This window comes from Mobula hypostoma, chromosome 23 (genome assembly GCF_963921235.1).
Source record: "Mobula hypostoma chromosome 23, sMobHyp1.1, whole genome shotgun sequence".
Taxonomy (NCBI): Eukaryota; Metazoa; Chordata; class Chondrichthyes; order Myliobatiformes; family Myliobatidae; genus Mobula; species Mobula hypostoma.
The window spans coordinates 53,352,645-53,365,019 of NC_086119.1; the positions used below are offsets into that span (position 1 = coordinate 53,352,645).

Below are 12,375 nucleotides of genomic sequence, written 5' to 3' on the forward strand. Positions count from 1 at the left end.
CCACCTCCCCATTCCCCACCCCTCGGCCCCTCCACACTTCACCTCCCCATTCCCCACCCCTAGACCTCTCCACACTCCACGTTCCTATTCCCCACCCCTCGGCCCCTCCACACTCCACCTCCCCATTCCCCACCCCTCGACTCCTCCACACTCCACCTCCCCATTCCCCACGCCTCGACCCCTCCACACTCCACCTCCCCATTCCCCACCCCTCGACCCCTCCATACTCCACCTCCCCATTCCGCACCCCCACTCAACCCCTCCACACTCCACCTCCCCATTCCCCACCCCTCGGCCCCTCCACACTTCACCTCCCCATTCCCCACCCCTAGACCTCTCCACACTCCACGTTCCTATTCCCCACCCCTCGGCCCCTCCACACTCCACCTCCCCATTCCCCACCCCTCGACCCCTCCATACTCCACCTCCACATTCCCCACCCCTCGGCCCCTCCACACTCCACCTCCCCATTCCCCACACCTCGACCCCTCCAAACTCCACCTCCCCATTCCCCACACCCCACTCAACCCCTTCACACTCCACCTCCCCATTCCCCACCCCTCAACCCCTCCATACTCCACCTCCCCATTCCGCACACCCCACTCAACCCCTCAACACTCCACCTCCCCATTCCCCACCCCTCGGCCCCTCCACACTTCACCTCCCCATTCCCCACCCCTAGACCTCTCCACACTCCACGTTCCTATTCCCCACCCCTCGGCCCCTCCACACTCCACCTCCCCATTCCCCACCCCTCGACCCCTCCATACTCCACCTCCCCATTCCCCACACCCCACTCAACCCCTCCACACTCCACCTCCCCATTCCCCACCCCTCGGCCCCTCCACACTCCACCTCCCCATTCCCCACCCCTCGACCCCTCCAAACTCCACCTCCCCATTCCCCACACCCCACTCAACCGCTCCACACTCCACCTCCCCATTCCCCACCCCTCGACCCCTCCAGACTCCACCTCCCCATTCCCCACACCCCACTCAACCCCTCCACACTCCACCTCCCCATTCCCCACCCCTCGACCTCTCCACACTCCACCTCCCCATTCCCCACCCCTCGACCCCTCCACTCTCCACCTCCCCATTCTCCACCCCTTGAACCCTCCAAACTCCACCTCCCCATTCCCCACACCCCACTCAACCCCTCCACACTCCACCTCCCCATTCCCCACACCCCACTCAACCCCTCCACACTCCACCTCCCCATTCCCCACCCCTCGACCCCTCCACACTCCACCTCCCCATTCCCCACACCTCGACCCCTCCACACTCCACCTCCCCATTCCCCACCCCTCGACCCCTCCACACTCCACCTCCCCATTCCCCACACCTCGACCCCTCCACACTCCACCTCCCCATTCCCCACCCCTCGACTCCTCCACACTCCACCTCCCCATTCCCCACGCCTCGACCCCTCCACACTCCACCTCCCCATTCCCCAGACCCCACTCAACCCCTCCACACCTCCACCCCCCATTCCCCACCCCTCGGCCCCTCCACACTCAGCTCCCCATTCCCCACCCCTAGACCTCTCCACACTCCACGTTCCTATTCCCCACCCCTCGGCCCCTCCACACTCCACCTCCCCATTCCCCACCCCAGACCTCTCCACACTCCACGTTCCTATTCCTCACCCCTCGGCCCCTCCACACTCCACCTCCCCATTCCCCACCCCTCGACCCCTCCAACTCCACCTCCCCATTCCCCACACCCCACTCGACCCCTCCACACTCCACCTCCCCATTCCCCACCCCTCGACCCCTCCACACTCCACCTCCCCATTCCCCACACCCCACTCAACCCCTCCACACTCCACCTCCCCATTCCCCACCCCTCGGCCCCTCCACACTCCACCTCCCCATTCCCCACCCCTTGACCCCTCCAAACTCCACCTCCCCATTCCCCCACCCCACTCACCCTCCCACTCAACCTCCCTATTCCCCACCCCTCGACCCTCCACACTCCACCTCCCCATTCCCCACCCCTCGACCCCTCCACACTCCACCTCCCCATTCCCCACCCCTCGACCCCTCCACACTCCACCTCCCCATTCCCCACACCCCACTCAACCCCTCCACACTCCACCTCCCCATTCCCCACCCCTCGACCCCTCCACACTCCACCTCCCCATTCCCCACCCCTCGACCCCTCCACACTCCACCTCCCCATTCCCCACCCCTCGACCCCTCCACACTCCACCTCCCCATTCCCCACCCCTCGACCCCTCCACACTCCACCTCCCCATTCCCCACCCCTCGACCCCTCCACACTCCACCTCCCCATTCCCCACCCCTCGACCCCTCCAACTCCACCTCCCCATTCCCCACACCCCATCAACCCCTCCACACTCCACCTCCCCATTCCCCACCCCTCGGCCCCTCCACACTCCACCTCCCCATTCCCCACCCCTCGACCCCTCCACACTCCCTCCCCCCGACCCCTCCACACCACCTCCCATTCCCCACACCCCACCTCAACCCCTCCACACTCCACCTCCCCATTCCCCACCCCTCGGCCCCTCCACACTCCACCTCCCCATTCCCCACCCCTCGACCCCTCCAACACTCCACCTCCCCATTCCCCACACCCACTCATTCCCCACCCCTCCACACTCCACCTCCCCATTCCCCACCCCTCGACCCCTCCACACTCCACCTCCCCATTCCCCACCCCTCGACCCCTCCACACTCCACCTCCCCATTCCCCACCCCTCGACCCCTCCACACTCCACCTCCCCATTCCCCACCCCTCGACCCCTCCAAACTCCACCTCCCCATTCCCCACACCCCACTCAACCCCTCCACACTCCACCTCCCCATTCCCCACCCCTCGACCCCTCCACACTCCACCTCCCCATTCCCCACCCCTCGACCCCTCCACACTCCACCTCCCCAGTCCCCACCCCTCGACCCCTCCAAACTCCACCTCCCCATTCCCCACGCTCCACTCAACCCTCACCCTCCACACTCCACCTCCCCATTCCCCACCCCTCCCCCTCCACACTCCACCTCCCCATTCCCCACCCCTCGACCCCTCCACACTCCACCTCCCCATTCCCCACCCCTCGACCCCTCCACACTCCACCTCCCCATTCCCCACACCCCACTCAACCCCTCCACACTCCACCTCCCCATTCCCCACCCCACTCGACCCCTCCACACTCCACCTCCCCATTCCCCACACCTCGACCCCTCCACACTCACCTCCCATTCCCCACCTCACCCCTCCACACTCCACCTCCCCATTCCCCACCCTCACTCCACACTCCACTCCACCTCCCCATTCCACCCTCGACCCTCCACCTCACATTCCCCACCTACCCTCCAACTCCACACTCCACCTCCCAATTCCCCACCCCTCGGCCCCTCCACACTCCACCTCCCCATTCCCCACCCCTCGACTCCTCCACACTCCACCTCCCCATTCCCCACGCCTCGACCCCTCCACACTCCACCTCCCCATTCCCCCACCCCACTCAACCCCTCCACACTCCACTCCCATTCCCACCCCTCGCCCCTCCACCCCACTCCCATTCCCACCCCTGACCCCTCCACTCCACCTCCCCTCCCCTCCACACTCCACCTCCCATTCCCCACCCCTGCCCCTCCCACCCACTCCCCACACACCTCCCCATTCCCCACCCCGACCCCTCCACACTCCACCTCCCCATTCCCCACCCCTCGACCCCTCCACACTCCACCTCCCCATTCCCCACCCCTCGACCCCTCCACACTCCACCTCCCCATTCCCCACCCCTCGACCCCTCCACACTCCACCTCCCCATTCCCCACCCCTCGACCCCTCCACACTCCACCTCCCCATTCCCCACACCCTCACCCCTCCCCCTCCACACTCCACCCCATTCCCCACACTCCACCTCCCCATTCCCCACCCCTCGACCCCTCCACACTCCACCTCCCCATTCCCCACCCTCGACCCCTCCACACTCCACCTCCCCATTCCCCACCCCTCGACCCTCCACACTCCACCTCCCATTCCCCACTCCATTCCCACCCTCGACCCCTCCACACTCCACCTCCCCATTCCCCACCCCCCGACCCCTCCACACTCCACCTCCCCATTCCCCACACCCCACTCAACCCCTCCACACTCCACCTCCCCATTCCCCACCCCTCGGCCCTCCAACTTCACTCCCCATTCCCCACCCCTGACCTCTCCACACTCCACGTTCCATTCCCCACCCCTCGGCCCCTCCACACTCCACCTCCCCATTCCCCACCCCTCGACCCCTCCATACTCCACCTCCCCATTCCCCACCCCTCGACCCCTCCATACTCCACCTCCCCATTCCCCACACCCCACTCAACCCCTCCACACTCCACCTCCCCATTCCCCACCCCTCGGCCCCTCCACACTCCACCTCCCCATTCCCCACCCCTCGACCCCTCCAAACTCCACCTCCCCATTCCCCACACCCCACTCAACCGCTCCACACTCCACCTCCCCATTCCCCACCCCTCGACCCCTCCAGACTCCACCTCCCCATTCCCCACTCAACCGCTCCACCACTCCCCTCCACTCCATTACCCCTCCACCTCCACCCCCACCCCTCCCGACCCCTCCACACTCCACCTCCCCATTCCCCACCCCTCGACCCCTCCACACTCCACCTCCCCATTCCCCACCCCTCGGCCCTCCCACACCTCACCTCCCCATTCCCCACACCCCACTCGACCCCTCCACACTCCACCTCCCCATTCCCCACACCCCACTCAACCCCTCCACACTCCACCTCCCCATTCCCCACCCCTCGGCCCCTCCACACTTCAGCTCCCCATTCCCCACCCCTAGACCTCTCCACACTCCACGTTCCTATTCCCCACCCCTCGGCCCCTCCACACTCCACCTCCCCATTCCCCACCCCTCGACCCCTCCATACTCCACCTCCCCATTCCCCACCCCTCGACCCCTCCATACTCCACCTCCCCATTCCCCATACCCCACTCAACCCCTCCACACTCCACCTCCCCATTCCCCACCCCTCGGCCCCTCCACACTCCACCTCCCCATTCCCCACCCCTCGACCCCTCCAAACTCCACCTCCCCATTCCCCACACCCCACTCAACCCCTCCACACTCCACCTCCCCATTCCCCACCCCTCGGCCCCTCCACACTTCACCTCCCCATTCCCCACCCCTAGACCTCTCCACACTCCATCTCCCCGATCCCCACACCCCACTCAACCCCTCCACACTCCACCTCCCCGCGCCTCGACCCTTCCACACTCCACCTCCCCATTCCCCACACCCCACTCAACCCCTCCACACTCCACCTCCCCATTCCCCACCCCTCGGCCCCTCCACACTTCCCTCCCCATTCCCCACCCCTAGACCTCTCCACACTCCACGTTCCTATTCCCCACCCCTCGGCCCCTCCACACTCCACCTCCCCATTCCCCACCCCTCGACCCTCCATACTCCACCTCCCCATTCCCCACACCCCACTCAACCCCTCCACACTCCACCTCCCCATTCCCCACCCCTCGACCCCTCCACACTCCACCTCCCCATTCCCCACCCCTCGACCCCTCCAAACTCCACCTCCCCATTCCCCACACCCCACTCAACCCCTCCACACTCCACCTCCCCATTCCCCACCCCTCGACCCCTCCACACTCCACCTCCCCATTCCCCACCCCTCGACCCCTCCACACTCCACCTCCCCATTCCCCACACCCCACTCGACCCCTCCACACTCCACCTCTCCATCCCTGCACACTCTCTGCATTCCCACACTCCGACACCCCCATCTCTCCTTCCCTCTGCAGTGTCATCTTCCTCGATGATTTGAACTGGCGACCTAATTGAACCAAAGGAGAGTTGGATGCTCTGTGCCGCGATCAGCCAGGAGTTGGTTCCCAGCTGGGATGTCCAGACAGGGGAGAGCAGTTTCAGGGTGAGAGGCTGCGGGTTCACATAGAGGGGAGAGGTTTCTTCAGCTGTGCGTTCACTCCAGGATTCTCAGGGGTCTGTGACACTGCCAGTGATGAACACTCAGACTGAGCACAATGGTGGGGGTCTGGGTTTGGTGCAGGATGGCGATGCTGAGGTAAACAATGTTCTGTGACTTCACTGACGTGGAGCAGTCATCAGCGGCTGAAGGGTCTGTTCCACTTTGCAGCCCTGCTCCCTTCACCGGCGCACTGCACGCTGCTCCCTTCACCGGCACACTGCACACTGCTCCCTTCACCAGCGCACTGCACACTGCTCCCTTCACCGGCGCACTGCACACTGCTCCCTTCACCGGCGCACTGCACACTGCTCCCTTCACCAGCGCACTGCACACTGCTCCCTTCATCGGCTCCCTTCATCGGCGCACTGCACGCTGCTCCCTTCACCGGCACACTGCACACTGCTCCCTTCACCGGCACACTGCACACTGCTCCCTTCACCGGCGCACTGCACACTGCTCCCTTCACCGGCGCACTGCACACTGCTCCCTTCACCGGCGCACTGCACGCTGCTCCCTTCATCGGCGCACTGCACGCTGCTCCCTTCACCGGCACACTGCACACTGCTCCCTTCACCGGCACACTGCACACTGCTCCCTTCATCGGCTCCCTTCATCGGCGCACTGCACGCTGCTCCCTTCACCGGCACACTGCACGCTGCTCCCTTCACCGGCACACTGCTCCCTTCACCGGCGCACTGCACACTGCTCCCTTCACCAGCGCACTGCACACTGCTCCCTTCACCGGCGCACTGCACACTGCTCCCTTCACCGGCGCACTGCACGCTGCTCCCTTCATCGGCGCACTGCACGCTGCTCCCTTCACCGGCACACTGCACACTGCTCCCTTCACCGGCACACTGCACACTGCTCCCTTCACCGGCACACTGCACACTGCTCCCTTCACCGGCACACTGTTCACTGCTCTTCACCAGCGCACTGTTCACTGCTCCCTTCACCGGTGCACTGCACACTGCTCCCTTCACCGGCACACTGCACACTGCTCCCTTCACCGGCACACTGCACACTGCTCCCTTCACCGGCACACTGTACACTGCTCCCTTCACCGGCACACTGCACTCTGCTCCCTTCACCGGCACACTGCACACTGCTCCCTTCACCGGCACACTGCACACTGCTCCCTTCACCGGCACACTGCACACTGCTCCCTTCACCGGCACACTGCACACTGCTCCCTTCACTGGCACACTGCACACTGCTCCCTTCACCGGCGCACTGCACACTGCTCCCTTCACCGGCACACTGCACACTGCTCCCTTCACTGGTGCACTGCACACTGCTCCCTTCACCGGCACACTGTTCACTGCTCCCTTCACTGGCACACTGCACACTGCTCCCTTCACCAGCGCACTGCACACTGCTCCCTTCACTGGCGCACTGCTCACTGCTCTCTTCACTGGCACACTGCACACTGCTCCCTTCACTGGCGCACTGCTCACTTTACTGCACACTGCTCCAGTCCACAGCCATAGTGACAAATACCCACAATGTCCTGACCGACAATGATCAGATATTATAGAGAGAGAGCAGAGGAGATTTACAAGGATGTTGCCTGGATTGGGGAGCATGCCTCATGAGAATAAGTTGAGCGAACTCGGCCTTTTCTCCTTGGAGTGACGGAGGATGAGAGGTGACCTGATAGAGGTGTTTAAGATGATGACAGGCATTGATTGTGTGGACAGTCAGAGGCTTTTTCCCAGGGCTGAAATGGCTAACACGAGAGGGCATAGTTTTAAGGAAGTAGGTACAGAGGGGATGTCGGGGTAAGTTTTTCACACACAGAGTGGTGGGTGCGTGGAATGGACTGCCAGTGATGCTGGTGGAGGCAGATACAATGGGCCTCTTAGATAGGTACATGGAGCTTAGAGAAATAGAGGGTTACGTGGTAGGGAAATTCTAGGCAGGTTCTAGAGTCAGTTACATTGTTGGCACAACAATATGGGCGGAGGAGCCTGTAATGTGCTGTAGATTTCGATGTTCTATGTTCAGAGAAGTTATTTGAGGTGTAAGGATTGGGTGGGGCTCTGAGGAACAGGGAGGCCCCTCGAGCTCGGAGTCAGACTGTGATTAGGAGTGGGGAGTAGGGTTATTAAAGGGACCCCTTCCTGCTAGAACCAGTGAACACCATCTGGCTGCAGAAGACGGGTGGTCCCAAAGTGCAGTTCCCGTGTTCTGGTTCACCTGATACAGCTCCTGGCACTGAGTGTAAATGGTGAGGCCACGACCACACGGGGTTTCGTAGGGCGGAGGTGGTTCTGATGTTACTAAGTCTATTATCTGGGCTTTATACTTGCTGTTTAGACATAACTGCACTGGGACCTGTGAGTGATTGGCCAGGGCTTTTCAGAATCAGCCGTGTGCTGGGTCTGCACTGACCCCCCTCCCACAGACACACAACCACACCAAGGTGGCTGCTGTGCCCTTGTAACACCACCACACCCATCTCATAACAGCACGAGTTGCAGACTGCAGAGTGGTTGCCTACCTTAAATTTCCTGTAGGGACTGAAGTAACGAACCTCCTCCACTAGGTACTGCTGGAAGAAGGGGTGAGCCAGGGCCTGATCTGCAGTGTAACGCCTCTCGGGGTTAACCACCAGCATCTGGGAGATCTGATCCATGCACAAAGAACCACATGTCAGTACGCCCACACTCTAGCACAGCAGCACCAGCCCCGGGACTCTTTGGGTCCACCACTGGTGAACAGAAGGTTTCCCTGTCTCCCCTCTACCTGGTGCCCTTCACTGGAAATCCTCAGATCAAAGGCAAAGGGGAATAGGATTTCCGGATCAAAGGCGAAGGGGAATAGGGGTCAAAGGCAACCGGGAATAGGGATCAAAGGCGAATGGGAATAGGGTTTCTGGATCAAAGGCGAAGGGGAATAGGGATCAGAGGCGAAGGGGAATAGGGATCAAAGGCGAAGGGGAATAGGGATCAAAGGCGAAGGGGAATAGGGATCGAAGGTGAAGGGGAACAGGGTGTCTGCTTCACCCAACTGGAATCCGTCACATCAGACCCGATGGAGGGAAAGAGTTGGGCCTCGGGCAAGGGGTAATCTGTGTGTGGGAGAGGTCGAGGTCCTGGCTGAATACTTTCCATCTGTATTCACCAAATATACATTCATGAAGACTCAAGGTTAGGTAACGAATAATCTAGTGCAGGTTAGGGCAAAGTGATGTTAGACGGAATGGGAAGGGTAAGGATTGATAATTCTGAGGGCCAGATGAGATCTAATCCAGGTTGCTATGGGGAACAAGAGATGAGATAGTTGAGGCCTTAGATCACATTGTATCCTATCCTCCCTCACCCTCTCCTGTACATGACAATGTATCCAATCCTCCATCACCTAGTCCTATACATCACAATGTACCCAATCCCCCCTCACCTTCTCCTGTACATCACAAAGTATCCAATTCCTCTTCACCTCACCTTCTCCTGTACATCCCAATGTATACAATCGCCCCTCACCTCCTTCTGTACATCTTAATGTATCCAATCCCCCCTCACCTTGTCCTGTACATCACATTGTATCCAATTCACCCTCACTTCCTCCTGTACATGATAATGTATCCAATTCCCCTTCACCTTTATACTTTATAGGTTATTGTCACCAAACAATTGATACTAGAACGTACAATCATCATAGCAATATTTGATTCTGCGCTTCCCGCTCCCTGGATTACAAATCGATAGTAAATATTAAAAATTTAAATTATAAATCATAAATAGAAAATAGAAAATAGAAAAATGGAAAATAAGGTAGTGCAAAAAAACCGAGATGCAGGTCCGGATATTTGGAGGGTACAGCCCAGATCCGGGTCAGGACCTCCTCCTGTACATCACAATGTATCCAATTCCCCCCAACTAGTCCTGTGCATCCCAATGTATCCAATCCCCCTCACCTTGTCCAATAGATCTTAATGTATCCAATTCCCCTCTCTTTGTCCTATAGATCACAGTGTATCCAATCTCCCCTTACCTTGTCCTTTATGTAACAATCTATCCAATTACAGATGTTCCCTGCTTTTCGAACGTTCGCTTTACGAGACCTCACTGTTATGAAAGACCTACTACCCTGTTTTCGCTTTCAGAAGGTGTTTTCACTGTTATGAAAAAAAAGCAGCGTGCGATAAAAAATCAGCGTGCAAAAAAATCAGCGTGCGATAAAAGGCAGCGCACACCCTGAGCAGCCACTCTCCCCCGGATTCGGAACGGCATTCTCACTGGCATTGCTTAAACACGAGCCTGTGAGCAGCCGTTTGCAAGATGAGTTCTAAGGTATTGGAAAAGCCTAAAAGAGCTCGTAAGGGTGTTACACTTAGCGTAAAACTAGACATAATTAAGCATTTTGATCGTGGTGAACAAAGTAAGGTCAAAGTGGGTTTGGCTTGTGGAAGCTGATGAACATGATGTTGAAGAGGTTTTGGCATCCCATGACCAAGATCTGATAGATGAAGAGCTGATGCAATTGGAAGAAAAAAGGATAACAATCGAAACTGAATGAGTAATGATAAAGTACGACTTTAATTTTGAAAGAGTACGTAGGTTTAGGGGATATTTGCAAGATGGTTTGAGTCCTTACAAAGAACTGTGTGATAGAAAAATGCGCAAGGCTCAGCAGTCAAGCAAGCCTTCCACATCAGCCACAGCAGACGACGAACCTCGACCTTCGACATCGAGGCGGGCAGAGATAGAAGAAGATGAACTGCCTGCTCTAATGGAAACAGGCGACGAGATGACACCCCAGTGTCCCACCACCCCAACCCCCAGGCTGCGGACAGATACTGATTCACGGAGAATGCAATGGTAGCCGGGAGGCACACAGCACATCTTTAAGAAAAAAGCTGAAATAAATATGCTAATTAATTACGTGCCAGGCGGCACCTAATTAATTAGTATGTTTGTTTCGGCTGTGTGCCTCCCGGCTACCATTGCACCCCTGCGTGCCTCGCGGCAATGTATCGCTCGGCGGGCTGGAGGGTGGGGGCCACTGCAACACCCAAACTCCGACCCAGCCTAACACACCATCATCCATGTGCTCGGCGCTGTCCCGATTCCGGTAAGTGATACTACACTGCACATACATTATTTCTACTTTATATAGGCTGTGTATTTTTACGTGTTATTTGGTACGATTTAGCAGCTTCATAGTTTAAAGGTTACTGGACGGCGCTTGCACCGTGCTTTTGCCAACAGCGCTTGCGTGAGATCTTCTGCCGACGGCGCTTGTGTGAGATTTTCGCTATGGAGAACAGTACAGTAATGATTGTGGAAAAGTATTTCTACCTTATATCGGCTGTGTATTTATCATATCATTCCTGCTTTTACTATATGTTACTGTTATTTTAGGTTTTATGTGTTATTTGGCATGATTTGGTAGGTTATTTTTGGGTCTGCAAACGCTCACAAAATTTTCCCATATAAATAAATGGTAATTGCTTCTTTGCTTTACAACATTTCAGCTTACAAACTGTTTCATAGGAACGCTCTACCTCCAGATGGCAGGGGAAACCTGTACTCCTCACTTTATCCTGTACATCACAGTGTATACAATCTCCCTCTCCTTGTCTTATACATTACAATGTATGAAATCCCCCCTCACCTCATCTTCTCCTGTACATCACCATATATCCAATTCTTCCTCACCTTGTCCTACACATACAATGTATCAAATCCCCCTCACCTTCTCCTGTACATTCACAATATATCCAATCCTCCCACACCTTGTCCTGTACATCTCAGTGTATCCAATCCCCCCTCACCATCTCCTGTACAACACAGTGTATCAAATTCCCCCTCACCTCCTGCAGTACATCACAATATATCCAATCCCCCCTCACTTACTTTGTCCTGTATATCACAATGTATCCAATTCCCCTCACTTCACCTTGTCCTGTACATTGCAATTTATCCATCACCCCTCTGTCCTATAGATCACAATGTACCCAATCCCCCTCACCTTCTCCTGTACATCACAATGTATCCAATCGCTCCTCTCTTTGTCCTATAGGTCACAATGTATCCAATCCCCCTTATCTTGTCCTGTACATAAGTAACAATGTATCCAATTACCCCTCACTTTATCCTGTACATCACAGTGTATCCAATCCCCCCTCATCTTGTCTTATACATCATAATGTATCCAATACCCCTCACCTCACTTTGTCCTGTAGATCACAATGTATCCAATCCCCCCCACCTTGTACTGTACATCACAATCTATACAATCCCCACTCACCTCATCATCTCCTGTACATGACAATGTATGCAAACCACCTCACCTTGTCCTGTACATCAGTGTATCCAATACCCCTCACTTTGTCCTGTATGTAACAATGTATCCAATCCTCCCCTCACCTTGTCCTGTAAA

At 57.7% G+C, this 12,375-nt stretch overlaps 1 protein-coding gene across 2 annotated transcripts in view; it reads right to left on the reverse strand.

The window, feature by feature from the left end:
- LOC134336912 (phosphorylase b kinase gamma catalytic chain, skeletal muscle/heart isoform-like) overlaps window positions 1–12,375 on the reverse strand; it is an 88,368-nt gene that overhangs the window by 12,761 nt on the left and 63,232 nt on the right. For both annotated transcript variants that reach the window (XM_063031548.1, XM_063031549.1), the window contains exon 9: window positions 8,492–8,617. In XM_063031548.1, coding sequence (XP_062887618.1) covers window positions 8,492–8,617 — 126 coding nt within the window. The remainder of the gene's footprint in view (window positions 1–8,491; window positions 8,618–12,375) is intronic.